Source organism: Perna viridis, chromosome 4, assembly GCF_037379345.1.
Source record: "Perna viridis isolate PV_CMFRI_1.1 ecotype Kerala chromosome 4, ASM3737934v1, whole genome shotgun sequence".
Taxonomy (NCBI): Eukaryota; Metazoa; Mollusca; class Bivalvia; order Mytilida; family Mytilidae; genus Perna; species Perna viridis.
Window position 1 is genome coordinate 4,929,972 of NC_142448.1, and position 17,004 is coordinate 4,946,975.

General features: G+C 32.9%; 3 protein-coding genes across 4 annotated transcripts in view; 1 reads left to right on the forward strand and 2 right to left on the reverse strand.

Annotated features, from left to right (window-relative positions):
- Nucleotides 1-275: 275 nt before the first annotated feature.
- LOC148618525 (uncharacterized) lies at nt 276-5,812 on the reverse strand. The gene is made up of 2 exons (XM_088577561.1): nt 5,683-5,812; nt 276-1,350 (listed from the first exon to the last, which is right to left on the reverse strand). The coding sequence occupies exon 2, from the start codon at nt 1,348-1,350 to the stop codon at nt 439-441; it is 912 nt and encodes a 303-aa protein (XP_088433687.1). The 5' UTR covers nt 5,683-5,812; the 3' UTR covers nt 276-438.
- A 3,525-nt stretch (nt 5,813-9,337) lies between these two features.
- Nucleotides 9,338-11,771, forward strand: LOC148618526 (uncharacterized). Of its 2 annotated transcripts, none has more exons than XM_088577565.1 (3): nt 9,338-9,415; nt 10,481-10,918; nt 11,305-11,771. In XM_088577565.1, the coding sequence occupies exons 2-3, from the start codon at nt 10,492-10,494 to the stop codon at nt 11,670-11,672; spliced, it is 795 nt and encodes a 264-aa protein (XP_088433691.1). In that variant the 5' UTR covers nt 9,338-9,415; nt 10,481-10,491; the 3' UTR covers nt 11,673-11,771. The 2 variants fall into 2 exon arrangements, with proteins under 2 accessions (XP_088433691.1, XP_088433692.1); XM_088577566.1 differs by lacking the exon at nt 9,338-9,415 and adding an exon at nt 9,550-9,695.
- Nucleotides 11,772-14,951: 3,180 nt separating this feature from the next.
- LOC148618527 (GATOR1 complex protein NPRL3-like) overlaps nt 14,952-17,004 on the reverse strand; it is a 52,486-nt gene continuing 50,433 nt past the window's right edge. Inside the window, exon 30 of the mRNA XM_088577571.1 lies at nt 14,952-16,689. The gene's annotated coding sequence lies outside the window, so the exon portion shown is untranslated. The remainder of the gene's footprint in view (nt 16,690-17,004) is intronic.

The window sequence follows — 17,004 nt, forward strand, 5'->3', positions numbered from 1 at the left end:
AACTCAAAAACGAAAATCATTAATACACAAAATTTGAAACAGGCTCACATCAATATTTACCAATGATAATTCACAAAATTTGGTGGCAGTATTTTTCAGTTAATGTGTGACCATACGACATCCAATCTAGAAAGACAGGCATTAACAAACTTTTGGTACATTAAGTTTACATTGAATTCCCTGAGCAATAATGTTGTGCTACAAGGAAACTTGTCAACAAGTCTGGTCTTAAATCAAGTGTACTACGATGGGACAAGGCATACTGACAAGAAACATTTAAAGTTAAATATGTTCTGTTAAGATTTTGCAATTTTTTTTTCAATATAAAACACAATGTTCAACATCCTGATGCACTATGTGACAAGTATGATGGTAACAATAAACTGTAAATAATCAATTATCTATCACACAATTGGAAAACTCTAAAATCCACTATTTTCATTTATTTGCTCCAACACGCCATTTAATGTAGTATTCTTGGAATTTGTCAAAACCAGCCAATACACCAGCTCCAGCAACTCCTCTCAGGATGTTGGCTCCAGCTCCTTTCATCAAGGACATAAAGCCTTCATTCTTAACAATCTGTAAGGTACAATCAATGGATCCCTTGTATTTGACAGCTTCACCTGATGTCATCATCATTCTTCTTCTGATTGTATCAATGGGGTATGACAAAAGTCCAGCACTAATTGTGACTACATATCCCAAGGCAAAGGATAGAAGAACATTAGCACTTTCACCAAGGAGAATTGGTCTGAGGGTGTCAAAGAGACCAAAGTAGAAACCTCTGTAGACTACAATTCCTACACAGGAAATGACAAATCCTCTGTACAGTCCAGCAATGCCATCTGAGGCAATTGTTTTACGGTAGACATCAACCATACCATTGAACTGACGCTCTCCTCCTTTCTTCCCTGATTTGGCATCATTGGCTAATCTTGTTCTGCAGTAATCTAGGGAGTAGACAAAGCACAGTGACATGGCACCAGCTGCACCTCCAGATGCAATATTCTTTCCAAACTTCAAACCATAGGAATCGCTTTTGCTGCTTTTAAACATGGCCTTGACTTTGTCTTTAAAAGCGAAGTTCAGAGCTTGTGTTGGGAAATATCTAATGCAGTTTGCCAAATTTCCTCTCCAGAATGGCAAGACACCTTCTGTTTTATATGTGCGCATGGTGCAGTCAATGACACCCTTGTATGGTTCTGACAATCTTCCAGTTTTAAGCATCTCATCTTGGTTCTGTACCAGAAGCTTAATTCTTTCGATGGGGGCAGCAGCAGTTTTGGATATAACTGCAGCAGCACCACTCAGGGCAAAGTTCTCAACAAAGCTAAGTTGTTTTGACATCTGAAATACATAAATAAATAAATTTTAAGAGAGAGAAGGAAATACAATATTGAATACTATATGAAGTACCAAACTTCTTCAGTCTACACTAGTTAATCATTGTTTTATTAATTATATAACATACTGCCACAACACTAAGCAGGACCAACATGTAGCCAAATGTCCCTGTGTGGTAGTCAACATAAAGACTAATTGTAACATCTTAACACTATATGGGGTGCCTAATGTTTTTTTAATGCACTCTAGTAAACATTTTTTTTAAACTATTTAACATACATGTACAGCCACAGCAGTGCCAACATATACATGTGTAGCAAATAGCCCTTGTGCCGTAGTCAACAAAAGGACTGTTTTTGATTGGCTGACAAACATCAAATGCAGTGACGTATTACTTTTCTTGATATACTTATCAAACAGTCTAACATTTAATTTACAATTTGTACACATAATAATCATTTGTTTATACTAACTAATTCAATAGATCACATCTGATTCAAGTTACCTTTCAAGTCAAACTTACCACGAGTCAAATGTCAGATAATAATGAAAAGCTTCATGAAACCCTTGAAGGGCAGCATAACACAACACCAGCCCATTTAATCATGTTTGTTGGGGACCATTGTGGTCACAGGATTCATGCTTGACAAATATTTCAAATGATGGAATGAATTGGGCAAAAAAAAAATAAAATAATAATAGTCTTGTTTGCTACTACCAATAAGAAAAATATAAGGGTAGGTAGGGAAATTATTTTATTTTTCAAAAAAATTTTATGTCAAGTTATTAAATGGTGAAACAATCTTTAACTATGCTTCATCCTAATTGGCCATAAAATGTTTTAGGTAGGGAAGCAGGAAACAGACAATTTTTTTTTCTCGCCTGAACATTTTTGACAGATATATTGTTGGATTACCAATCCATGATGCACTGTTTAGTTTAAATCACTATTAACCACTTTTAGTCATATTATAAAACAGTGTGCAAGGGTATGAACCACTACACTCTTCACATTGACGTACTTCCAAACAGAGTAGGGAAACACTCTCGTGGGGTCTGAGAGTAGACCAGAGCATCAACAGAGCAGGACATACTTCAGGGCATAATCTAGGATTCAGTGATTAGGAGAAGTGACTTCTCCCTTCAAGGAGTGATAGAGAGAAGTGAGTCTGGAATGGGAAGAAATCATACTTCACCTGATACTTAGGGTTAAATCTAAAGCAAAGTAGCATGGTGCGGTGACATGCCCCATTTCCAACATGCCAATTGCCCTTTTCGGTTGCGAAAATGTGCCTCTGACAGAATTTTAGCCCTCTCGAAACCATGAAACTTTGTTGCCATTTTTGTTGTTTACCTAACACGATTAGGGGAAATTTTGTCAAAATTACCTAAAAACTCTGAAATCAAACATCTAATTAATTGCTGTCTAAACAGGTAAAGCCTAAGGGTATGTTTTGTGACAGGTAAATAATCTCTGAGAAGCAATCAGCTGATCAGGGTTGGACAATTAGAAAATGAATACCGATTGGACCTACCACAATTTTATGAACATCCAATCATTTTCTAAAGATTAAATTCTACTCCTCAATTAATTTGACAATACTGTCATCTGAACAGGTCTTGATTTTGTAGAACCATGTATGTAAACAAATTTTAAAATTATCAATGTTTGTACGACATGGGTTACTTCCATTGCAGTCTTCACATTTCCTGTAATTTCAACAATGCAGTATTTTTCTCAAAAGTTTTGTTTGCAATTGTTAAAAAGAATGTTATGCCTTTCAAATAGTGATAGTTTTGGAAATTCAGTTTCCACATTTTTTATATTTTTTACATTTCCTCATATACTGCATCTCATGGTAGCATTTAATGAAAAGTAAGAGTTGCCCAAGTCTTCCTCCATGTGCCCTAAAAATCAAACATCGCGACAAAAAGTGCCCTTTTGAAAAAACATTACCATGCCCTTTTCTAATCCTAGATTTAACACTAATACTTCTTCGGTCAGATATCCCAAAGGCTGGGCTTCACAACCTCCAACTACTAACAAACATCTAACACAATCCCCGCAAGGGGCAGTCGTGCGAGATCCGCAAGGATAGTCAAGATCGCATAAACCACCAATCAGAATCAGAATTGACCACTCTTATGACAGGTTATTTCATGAGCAAGTTACTTACAAGAGATTAGAGGTCAACTATTTTTAATTGGATTGTTGTTAATTGGTGTAAATAATGGCTTTCATCTTCATTTGTTTCAATTACTGTAAAAATGACCTATATTCTAAGTGTCTGCATTTGAATCTAATGGGGTATGTCCACTGTGACAATCATACTAACAAACAAAAACAAAATAAGCATCCCACTATACACCCAAAGAAAGGCAATTACATGTAATTGTCAAAACATTAAATTATACCCTATTCACACAGGAAAATCTCGCCTCGGGTAATCTAAGTTAACTCTTCCTGTTCACACTTGTCATCCTAACTGTCCCATTTTAGGGTTTTCCCTTTGTCAAAAATATAAAAGGCCACTGGTGTGTATAAAAAGAAATTTAGCTAACCATGTGTATATGATCATGGATACATGTTGAGTATTGAAGGGTGTAAAATGTCGACGAAATTCTAAGTTGGGGCAATTAATGATTTAAAACGATTGCTGTCATAAAAATGTAGTGCCCAATATATTTGCAATATCTCACAATATCTTAAATAAAATGATGTCACTGAATGAGAAACATCTCACTGACAACGCCACTTTTATCAAACTTTTAAGATCATACTAGCACCTGAGAAAACTATACCAGGTTTGCCATAAATTTGAGGGGTAATTTTAACCAGGGTTTGCCTCATATTAATACATATAAATTACTTAAATATTATCCGCAATAATTAAGATTGATCCAGATTTTAGTGAGTGTGAATAGGGTATTAGTGTCTGGTTCAACAATAGAGTGTGTTAGATTAATATAGGAGATATTGATGTTACTGTGCATTTATAGGAAATCCTCTTTTTTAATGTCCAAAAGCTAAATTCAGAAATTCATATCAATTGAATAGGGAGCTAAAATCATTAGTAATTAACTATCGTCAAGTTCCATAAAAGTGGGTGCAACCACTATAGAGTTAAGAGTCCTATGCAGTGTTTAATAGGTTATTGATATTATCAATCCATTATCTTTAATTATTGGTAAAATGTTGTACTATATCCTATGCTAAAACTTGCAACAGTTTATGACAACTATAAAAGTTTTTAATTTGATGTGTGCCTATTTCTGAACATCAATAAGTACTAATTACTTGTACTCTTTCATATAAATAAACATTTTTATCATGACTCAATTGAGCATTAACTTTGATGCTGAAGAAAAAAGTGAACAGTGATTTTGACAGATAATCAATTAATGGAAATCTCAGTCACATTAAGAAGTTGACTTGTATCGATCAACAGAAGGTAGTGACCCAAAATTGTAAAAGCAGAAATTTACAAAATAGGGCATTAATGAAACATCAAGTGATACCCCCTTTGTCCTATGTAACAGTGAAAAAAGAGATATGGCAAAATGATCATAATGGCCTAACTCAAAATTTACCAATATTATATGATTTTTTTAGTAGAATAAAACTTCTTGTTAACAACTGTGCAATTTTTTTTTTTTTTTAAATTCATAAAATCATCTGAAAACCATCCGAGGACGGTCTTCAAGTGCATCATATAGTATCGCACAGATTTGTGTCACAAGGTAAAAACATGGGAATATTTGTGTAATTTAAACTACCTTTTGCAAAGAAAGTATATCTTACTTTCATTATTTCAAAAGGTACTGACAAGTTAAGTGCAATATTTGAAGGCCTGAAACTACTTCATGTATATCTCTGCAAATACAAATCTTCGAATACAATAAATCCTCCCATTATTAACGAAATTATCACATTTCCAACCTTTCTAATTTAACACCAGGTAAAATTCCAACATATGAGAGGTAACAACCCTAATTCGGAGGTTTCAGAACTTGTTCCCGATATAGAGCGGTTTCAATCTGCAAGGTCAGACATGTTCATTCAGTATTAAAATTTACACTTAATTTATTAGCCATTTTCCCAATCTATGAAATGAAATGCTACGATATAATTATATGTGGACCAGTTGAACTATTGGAAAAAAGAGATATAATCACCATTTGGATCGGTTTTAACTTTTTCAATGTCATTTTTACATTTTCAAAATCCGTCACCTTGAAGGAAAAGGCTGTGAATTGCGATAACAGCATACAAAAACCCTCTTTTGCGAGGAAGATTGTTAACTGTATAAACTATACGATGCACTTTATACTCACGGTTGGTCCTTAGTGTGAAGAGAAGTGAAAATTCTCTGTGTACAGTTTGAGATGCCGGTATGCACACCACGGCTGAACCTGAAAAGGAGGTCGGATTGTGTGAACGTCACAATGTCCCGGATGATCAAAGTGCGCATGACCGGTTTCTAAGAGGTTCATTTGGGGAAGTAGACCCATGGATAATCGTCGTTATAAGCAAAAATCTATAGACTATATTTAACTCCTTGTTATAAGTAAACGGGTAATTGTCAACATGGGTACTTTACTTTTTAACAAAAAATACAAGTCTACTATATTCATTATCAATGATTTTATAGTAGACTACTATGAAAATAGTGAATATCATATAAAGTCTCATTGGATTACAGGTCTATTATACATAGATCTTATATCTATATAGTACAGTGTTTTAATCGGTTTGATTACTACTAAGGGGTTTTTAACGTGCTTGACTACTTTTACGAGTGTCGCAAGGACGGCTCAATTATGAGGGCTTTATAATAAAGTTGTAGTTATAGTTAAAAAAAAAAAGAAGAAAATAATAAACAAATAAATGTTGATATGATATGATACATGTAACCTAGTTTAGATCGGGTAATCAAGGAACCAAGATGCGAGCAAAAGACAAACGAATATATTCAAAAGACAAAACAGGGAAAACAGACAACAACAACATGATAGAAATAATCAAAATAACACGTAAAAGGTTTTAAGGAACAAAAGTAAATGAGCAACCCGGTGGAGTCCACTTAAAACTGGAAGGATGTACCAGATACACCAGTTCATCTGACCATGTTGGCGAGGTAAATCCTGGGGTGAAATGTCTCAATGGACTCCAAATATGCTTTAAGGTCCCTTCATTATTATAGTTTTTCTGCCACAATTTTGATTTGACATCAACAAATTCAACGACTGTCTTGAAAAGTTACTATCGTAATTATATGGTTTTGCAACGATTTGGCGGTAAGTAAGGAACTATCCAGGGACCTAATATTACATATACACTCCATAAAAAATCAAAGTAAGTAAATTCTTCATTCAAAGAGGGCAACCCAATTAGAATAACTCTAATTTTCATTGGTGTCCTCTAAAACACAAATAAAACTATATATACAACATAAATGAAATAACATATGCGATATAACGAGAATATAGGTATGGTGTATAAGTCAAAGAGACAACAACCGCACCGTGATGAAACTGTCAGCCCAAGGCCACCCATATGTCTTCAATGAACGACGAGGAAATCTCATACCACAGGGCAGACTGCAGCTGCCCCCAAAATATCATACACAGGAGCAGCGAAAGAGTTGCCCCTGTATACTCAAGTAACATTAAAAAAAAAACTAGCGGTGAATAGTTTAGGTTCTATACATATACTTGAATGGACAGAACTCATTAAAATTTTGCGACATTTTAAAATAACCATGAACCAACTTGAATCAATCTTGGTTTTATGAAAACAAGTGTTGAAAACAATATTTTTTAAAATAAATCTAAACATTTAGAACGGGGATCAGAATGGGTTTTTCTTTTTGCATGAAATCTTGATTTGACAAAACCTACACCTAAATTTTCTTGCCTCGTTCAATTCGCTCGTCCTTTAATTCTTTGTACGTCCCTATAGCTTGAAATCCTGGAACTTTCCGGATTATACCCTGATATGCCATTTGTTATATATGCGGACTTTCCCTTTGACTCTTGCTTATATTTTATCGGTATTTTCCGTGTTACGGTCACAAAAACGAGGTTACGTGTATATATGACAAAAAGTTAAAGTGACCACAATACGTAGATTGAAAATAAAAATACCAATGGTACGTTGATTACATATCCAAGTCGACCTTATGCACTACTAACGCTTAAGTAGTACATGTATAGTAGATTGGATGACTATACGTTGGACTCATTATATCAAAACGGGAATCAAAATGGGATTTTTTTTGCATTAAAGCATGATTTTTTACAAATCCTACACTCAAATTTGTTTGCCTCGCTTAATTCGTTCGTCTTTTATTTCTTTTTACACCACTGATAATACCCTGATATTGCCCTTTGTTGTTTATGCGGACTTCTCATTTGACTATTGCCTAGATTTTATCGGTTCGGTAATTTTGATATTAATCTTCGTTTAAGTCATACTGTAGGTGTCATATAGTGTGAGTGTATATATTTGATTTGTTAATAGGCGTGCTCAGTACGGGGGCATCGCTTACAACTAATTTCTATATTAAACTTGGTGCCATCTTTTTTACTAACTCACCCTTAACTTACTCGGACAAATAATACTAAAATGCCAAAATATGAGTATTTATAACTTTTTTTTTTGGTTCCAAGAAATGATACATTTTTTAAAATAAAATAAAATAATAATTCATATATCAAAAGCACGTTTTATTGCATAGAAATATTGATTCAACTTTTCTCTGTTGTTACGAGTCTATGCACCTACAATTTTTCGTCATCACTAGTGAAACATACAAATATATGTACACATCAACACTAAACCAGCTAAAAAAAGAAATGAGCTCCGTGCATCCTTTTAGGCAATACCTCACCAAGATCTGATATGTATATACATGTACATTTTATCCTTTGTGTACAGGATTGCTTGCCTTTCACACTTCCATCCGTTTTAAACAGTAGTAGTTTTTGCCTGGGTTTAAAATTTGAACAAAGATAAAATGCGACATGCTACAAAGCCGTTTCATCTGCATGGTTCCTGTAAAACCATCAAAACGCATGTAAAAGAAGAAATGCAAATTTTCCAAAAAATATTAATTAAAGGGAAGTACTGAAGATTTTTCTGGTTGTGCTAAATTCTTGGCATCAGAAGGGTAAATTAACAAACTACTATATACTTATACTCATAGAAATCCTTCAATCAGAGATAATCGTTTTCCAGGACTCATGGACACGTGTAATGATTCCGTTGCCTTAATTTCACGCACGGCAGCTTCATTTTTCAAGATAATTGAAAAATTCCTTTGGTTCCCAAAATTGCAAATAAAATTCTTTTTATCCAAGGAATTTTTAAATAAATATTCAGTAATTAGACTTTATGTGGATAAGATTTATTAAAAATTTATATGAAAATAGAGGTTTACAAATAAATATCATTACAAATTTATTTTTCAAGTAAAAGGCTTATAAATTCACATACAAAATATGAATTATTTTACCTAAATGAAACATTTCACAGAACTAAAATTGGATATAAAATAACAAAGTTATAGTTTTGAAAATTGGGATTCTAATCATGAACTTTTCAATTGTTTATAATCATTTGTTTATTTTTCAACCAATTTGACACTTAATGATATGCAAATTAGTGAATATGACATCACTAATAAGATTGGTGAACTGTCCTAAATGCTAGTTTTGGCTGCCTACCGTTAAAAAAACGTGTTCTATAACTGTTATAATTTCCCATTTTTGACTGAGCTAAAAAGCATAGACTAATATTTTAACAGATCTTTATGGGTTTTTTTACAACAAACAAATAAAATAACGAAGAGTTTGTTGGCACAAACTCATAAAGGAAATAAGGTTATGACACAGTTACAATATATATGGAATATAAACAACATGATATAACATGTTACAAATATTATAGATATTAACATAAAGCTTGACCCCTTTAGAGACCCCAAATGAAAGAGAACCAGTTAAATCATTGATAGCACTGACAAAACCATGGTACCAGTAGATCTTAAAATAGAATATTCTTAGAGTAAGTACTTCACTTTAATGTACTTTTGGAGAAAATGTCGTTTTTTTAACACCTTCTGTATCAATCTTATTGTTTATGAAAACCAAAATCAATCGACCATTCAAGGTGATTCTGTAGTCAAAGAAATAGATTCGATATACTGACCAACGATCTGTAAAGTGAAAGTAGATTCTGTCATTCTGAAAAATAATTGTTCGCGCTCACATTTTAATAGAATCAAGGCTTGATCCCAGAGAAAAACGAGTTGGTTTCAGTATGTCGAGAGTGGTAACAGCACATTGTAAATATTCGCCATTTATCTGATAACACGGGTCTTTTCACCATTTATCAAAATTTGAATTGTTCGTGAGTTAATTAATCGTTACCTTTAAAAATATGTTTAATGCTGTATTGGCCATCTTTTTATTTGTCATGCCGAGTGCAGCACCGGAGAGGCATTTCCAGTTTTACTGTTTACAAAGTTTTTACAGTAATACAAGGATACAAAGATACAAATACTTGATTCACAAATTGAGTGGCCCGTAATCCCAAAAGGCCCTTGAGACCATGATTTTTTCTATCTAAAAAATATCATTAAATTATTTTGTTTCCATATTTGTGTTACTATTTGTGTTTTCTGACATAACCGCTTGCTATATAATGCTGTTCATTCAATGCCCAGTTTTTTGTCTATATTTCTCTAACTGAAAAATGGAAACAATATGATTTAATGATATTTTTTTAGATGAAATAAAAAAAAACCCTGCTCCCAAGGGCCTGTGTTTTTTTTAACTGTTAAGATAAAATTATATACAATAATAGTTACAAATAGTTAGATAAATTAATTAGTGACTATTTTGGTTGGTCTTCACTAATTATCATTGTCCTCAAATGATTGTATACAGCCTTACATGGTGCAGTATTTAATCTTATTGTATATGTATTCATCGTTTACCAATGTTCCATTCTTTGTTTCATTTGTGTTGCACCATTTACTAGTATTCTTGGTTTTCTGTGAAATCTGGCTTGACTTCAGGGGAAAGTACAGGTCTTAATTAATTTTTAATTATACAGCATTTTTTGTAGGGTGAAATAAAATGCCTACAAAAAGGTCAACAGAAAGCTTGTCTGGTAAACTATCTGTTAAAAAGTTGAAGGCAGATCAAAAAGATGACCAGCAATCAAAAATAGCACTTGGTGATAATATTAATAACTCCAATGCGTCTACAAGTACTATTCAAGCTGTCACAAACAAATCTACACGGCAAATGTTTTCTTTCTTCAATAAGGCCTGTGAGAACTTAGCACAGTCCCTGTTGGGAAAGAAACTTGTTCGACAAATGCCTGATGGTCAGAAAGTGAGTGGTGTCATAGTGGAAACTGAAGCTTATCTTGGACATCCAGATAAAGGTGCTCATTCCTATAAAGGAAAGACAAAGAAGAATGAGGCCATGTTTATGCCACCAGGAACAGCTTATGTTTATCATATACATAGTTATTGCTGTATGAATATATCTAGTCAAGGTAAGGTCATTATTACACATCCAATTAGCATATTGAGAACTTTTCCTTTTCTCTTTTGTCTACCCTGGACTCTACTTTTTATGAGTAACTTGGCAGGTGTTCCTAGAAAAGCAGAGGATGCTTACCCTACTGGTGCACCTGTTCCATGCTCCCAGTTTTTAGTGGAGTCCGAGTTGCTCATTTAATTTTGTTACTTTGTATGTATTATTTTGGTTATTTTATGTTCTTTGTTGTGTGTGTGTCTGTTTTCCATGTCTGGTCTTTGTCTCTGGATTACATTCTTCTGATTTCCTCTAGAATCTTGGTTTCCTTGATTACTCCTTCCAGGCCTGCTTCCAAGTCCACTACTTTGAGAAGAACTAACATTATTTTTTTTTACGTTTTAGGTGATGGAGCTGCAGTTTTATTGAGGGCATTGGAACCTACTGACAACCTTCCAGCCATGGTCAAACTACGTCAGAGAAAGACACCTGGCAAATCATTTAAAGACCATGAACTTTGTAATGGCCCATCAAAATTCTGCCTCTCTCTTGACATCACAAAAGATGAAATAAATAAAGAAGACCTGACAATATCACCAAAGATTTGGGTTGAGGAAGGTATTGAGGTACTACCTGATCAGATTGTTCACTGCAGGAGGATCAACATTGATTATGCTGAGGAATGGAAAGATAAACCTCTAAGATACTATATCAGAGGCAATAAATGTGTTAGTAAAAAAGATATTGCTGTAGAGAAAGCAATGAAAGAATGACTCCAGGCAGTCCAAGGGTAATTTTTATTGACAAATTGCATTTGCTGTAAATTATAAAATGTAAAATGCCTAGATTTTATTACAAAAACTTTTTTTTTTTGGCTTAGGGTGTGATTAATAAGGCACTTTTTATTGCATGCTTGATATGACCTTGCCTGTATATGCCATATCATTCCCCCAGCCGCATATGGATTTACTATAGAAAATTCATAGGACCCTAGTATTGTGCTCTTGTGTGCAATTTCCATCCCCATATTGGACCTCAGTTACGACAAACTTCTGGTTGTCTGCCACCCAAATTATGACTGGTCCGGAGTATGTCTGTCACTTCAGGCTACACACCACTAATGTCACTTGCCATAGGCTCCAATGCTAATTACACTAAGTTCAATGTATTATGGAGCTTCTGCCTCAAGTTTAACCTGAAGAAGACTATACATCACCTAAAAGCTTCATGTGTACACTAATAGCCCTGAAAACATGTGAGGTTTACTACTTTGCAGTGCAACACCAGCTCCTAGGAGACACTGAGCTAAAAATAGAATAGAAATTCCTCTACATTCCACAAAAAGGGGTCTTCATGCTGAACTCATAAGAAAATATTTAATTCAGTAAGTTACAATGACCATTTTATGTAGAAATGAAGAAAATACAATTCCCAGCAAAACACAAGCTCACGTACATAGATTTGGTGTGCACTTTTTCTACAGCAACATAACACAAGTGCACTAAAACTAGCGTAGGACTATTTTTGTGTACATTCTAAAAGCTCATTGGTTGAATTAGTGGTATGTAACCTTCAGAAAAATCAATGCAGATGACACTTATACATTTCTTAAAAAAATTCTAACTCAAGATGGAATCCACAAGTGACAGCAAGACACCCATGGTTGATATATAAAAAAAGTATTGTACTGGAATTAGAACAATTTCAACAATGGCAATGGAACAAAACTAAATTCATTAGGCTTTTTTTCTAAATATGTGATAATTAGATCATTAAATGGCATATTCATACTGGCCCTGGCAGGTATCATCCCTTAGTCTGATACAGGGATCTCGGGATGATATGGGTAATGCCATGTAAAAGTTTTTAAGTATCATAATTGACCAAATAATACGAAAGTAATAGTCATCAGTTGTATATTGTTAACATAATTTTTATACAATGTGAACCAACATAATAAAAGAACTTACTAAGCATATTTCTTACCTGTGTGGAATGTTGTTTTGGGGCCAGCTGCAGTCTGCCCTGTGGTGTGATGGTTTCCTTGTTGTTCATTGATGATCCATGGATGGCCTTGAGCTGACATTTACCATCCCAATGGATTTGTTGTCTCTTTGACATATTTACCATATCCATTCTCGTTATATCACATACCAGACACCAACCAAATTGAAGGAAGAAGCAGCTTAGGGTTGGAGATTTCCATAAATTGATGATGCAAAGAAAAAACTGTTTGGCCACTTTTAATCATATGATTTCTGGAAAAGTTTTAAGGCCATAACTCCCAAAATATTTGAGGGAATTTTCATAACTGCATGTTGTGTCGATACCACATGCCGGTTTTCACGAAATTTTGTTCAGTAGTTTGAGAGTTGCAATGATGCCATTCTTCAGTCATGTGCTAATAATTAAGTTCAGAGGAACAGAACTTGCACAAAATAAGAAATTAAGTTCAGAAGTATAAGAGAGTTTCTATGACAAAAAGAGAACTGACTGACAGACAGACCATCAAAAACAATAAACTCTGTGCAACTTTGTTGTGTGGGGTGTAATAAAGGTTATGACCAAATGGGCACAATTCAAATGACTATCATATATATAATTTCCCTTTGTTAGAAATCAAATTGTTGTATTTGAACTTCTCAATAATAGTCACTTTGTCAACGAAATCTTATTAATTAGTAAAACATATTCTGAAACAGTTAAACCTGTCTAGACCAAACCCCTTCGGTTTACCAAGGTTCAAAATACATTTACAATATAAAGGAACTTCAAAAAAGTATCGGGTTTACACAAGTTTTGTTAATATATTTAAAAGAGTAATCAAGGGAACCAAGGCTACAGCGGCAATCAAAAGAATGCAATCCAGGGACAAAGACCAGACATGGAAAACAGACATACACAACAAAGAACATAAAGCAACCAAAATCATACATACAAAGTAACAAAAGTAAACAGATAAGAGATGAATACTCCTATGCATAACGGAAGGAAAGAAGAAAAAATTATATATCCTGGGTCTCCCACTCATAACATCCTAGTAAAACCTAGAATACCACAAAATTTTGTATGATTCTTGATATTAATAACATTTGAAACTATGATAGGATTTAACAAAAAACTGACAAATTATATAATGGAACTTCAAAAAGTGTTGGATTAAGACAAGTTTTGTTAGTGCATTTAAAAAATATAGAGGAACTTCAAGAAGTGTCAGGTTTACCAAAGTTTCACTATGGTAATAAATGATGCACTTAAAGATTTTAATGCAGGTAAAAGTATGAAAAAAATATTAATAGTTTTTCAGTAGTAGATTTGATGTAGGATTTCTTTAAAAAGACTGAAAGGGAAAGATTAGGTATAATTACATTTTATTTATTGTATAAGTATTGAAAACAGGCAGCATCTAGTTCTTTTAAATGGTATCTACTTTGTTTCTGTTAATTGTTTCTCATTTTTATTCTCTTCTAAGTATGTATTTTATTATTTACTAGTGAATCATTCAGTTACAAGAAATGTTGGTCCAAGAAATAAATCATTTTGCTGAGAAGGAATGGAATGTTTTATTTTTAATTTCAAGCAACTGACTGCTTATGAAAATCTTTAAATCAAATTTTACTAGAAAAAACTGTAAGTAATGCCCAGTAACTTGATATCCCCCACTCCCCCATTTGATAACATGTACCTTTTGACATCCAAATCAATTTGGATCAAACTCTAAAATAGGAGGTGCACAATGGGAATATATGATTAAGATTTTATTAAAGTTTCATTAAATTCCATTCAGTATTGCAGAAGGAATAACAGGTAAGAGATGAATACTCCTATGCATAACGGAAGGAAAGAAGAAAAAATTATATATCCTGGGTCTCCCACTCACAACATTCTAGTAAAACCTATAATACCACAAAATTTTGTATGATTCTTGATATTAATAACATTTGAAACTATGATAGGATTTAACAAAAAACGGACAAATTATTTTAATTTTTTGTTGATACTTTGATACTGCGTCATTTCTTACATTTTGTCAATGGATGGACATAGGAAGATCAAGGAAGATTTTTTATTCAGATAAAGCATTTACATCAGATGCAACATTACATTTCTTTGCTTAACAAACATATGGAACATTTCACAGTGTAATGTAGGATCTACAGCATGCAAACCTGAAATCACAGTTAACAGGAATATCATCTGCACAATGTTTTTTTTTTTTATTTTTAACAAATTTTTAAATCCATGTAAAAATAAAGAAATTTATTAATGTTACACAGTATAAAATAAAGAACTGTACTAATTTTACACAGTTAAACAATTTTGGTTTTGTTATTTTGTTTTTTATATGTAGATAACAAACTTTCAACTTTAATCCAGTACAAATTCGATTTCCAACTACATGTACTACTAGATATATCTAAATTCACATTTGTAGAAGGCATAATAATTCTATCTTGGGCCACAGTTTTTTAATTTGTTGGTTTAAAGATTTTTGACTTGAAGAAATCAGGTTGATCGGTCGGAAATGAATAAAAAATAAAACTGGAACCAGAAATATATATCTACTATTTCTGTTTTTTTTTTCTCAAAGATTCCATTATTTAACATGACATAGTTTAGAAGTGCGATTCTTATCTACTGCATGTACCTATACATCATTCATGAACACCAATTCTCATTCCAAATTTTTTAGTGTCAAATATTAATTTCCTCCTAATTTTTTGTATTTATAGCATTACTTACAGCATGTACTGTTTATTATAGCGCATAGTTTGGTGTAGCAAGTTGTGTTACAGAAAGGCCTTGTGACAAGTCAATATTGAATAAAAAGTACAGAAAGAATTCAGGGCCAGAAAATTTAGTATGCAGACAGATTTCATAACAATGAAAGAGAAAAAAAAACTTTTTACATTTGTCTTTCATTTTCACATTTCAGTTACACTGAGAGACTGCATTTACATTTTTAAATACTTCTAAAAACTTTAAATTGACTAATGGTTTCTAAATATAAAAAATATATTAAAAACTAATAATTTGCAATCATTGGACAAAAATGAAACTTGTCTTTTTTTTTTTCACTAAGATTTCCCTTTAAAATTATTCTGTGATTTAAAAATGGTTTATAAAATTTAAAAATTCATCAGAGGAGTGAAATGGTCTTAAAAAAAAGAAGGCAATGAATGTTTTAACTGAATTTTCTCAATTGTTTCATAAACCCTATTTCATATTTCCACAAGAAACTTCATAGCTTTGATTTTCCAACCACTTATCTCCCCTTCATTAATCTACTCCCTGTTGAGAGAAAAAAGAAACCCACAACGTTTTTAAACTCTTAAATCATTTACAGGAACTTTAAACATCCTTTTCAATTAAAGATATTTTGATTTTATCATATCCAACCGGTTTATCTTGTTTCCCAAATTACCCAAACCCTTAAACAGGATTTTATTGAAGTGATGAAATTTATGCAGCCATGTTCGTTCGATCTTCTCACTGCATGACTTGTTGAATAAACAAAACTAGATAAAGGCATAGTAGATGTTTCAATTTTACACTTGCCAATTTTATTTTGTAGTTGATGGCAGTAGAAATAATAGTTGGAAAACTGAAATTCCTTTTATTTTTTTTCCTCCTTTTTGGAAAAATTGGGTTGGCGGATCCATAAACCAGCGAATTAAAATACAGTGGCCTTGAAATTAAGCATTTAGTTTCAGTATCCTTTAATAGTTCTCTCAGTTCTTAGTTCAATATCTAGTTGTATCTATGTTCAGCCAACACTCACTACACGGTCTGAAAAATAGACAATATTTTAACTTTATATTCATTGAATTTATACAAACATAAAAATGTCAGTATAGAATTGCTCTACATAATTAATGGTTTAAACAGGACCAATACATGCCTGGACCTGCATCATTGTCATATATTTTTCAGTTCACAAGTGTCTTCATTATGTATACAAACAATAAGCAAGATAAAAAAAAAAAATACAGTGTGGGTTACAAATTTCCATATGTAATGTCCTAATGATAGCATTTAATGCTAGAAAAAAACAGCCATGTTCAACATACTAAAATGTCGGAAAAAATAATTTGGTACAATATC

Coding starts and splice junctions, on each gene's coding strand:
- LOC148618525 (XM_088577561.1), bottom strand. CDS start 1,350: ATGTCAAAACAACTTAGCTTTGTTGAGAACTTTGCCCTGAGTGGTGCT.
- LOC148618526 (XM_088577565.1), top strand. CDS start 10,492: ATGCCTACAAAAAGGTCAACAGAAAGCTTGTCTGGTAAACTATCTGTT. Junction 10,919..11,304: donor TATGAATATATCTAGTCAAG/GTAAGGTCATTA, acceptor TTTACGTTTTAG/GTGATGGAGCTGCAGTTTTA.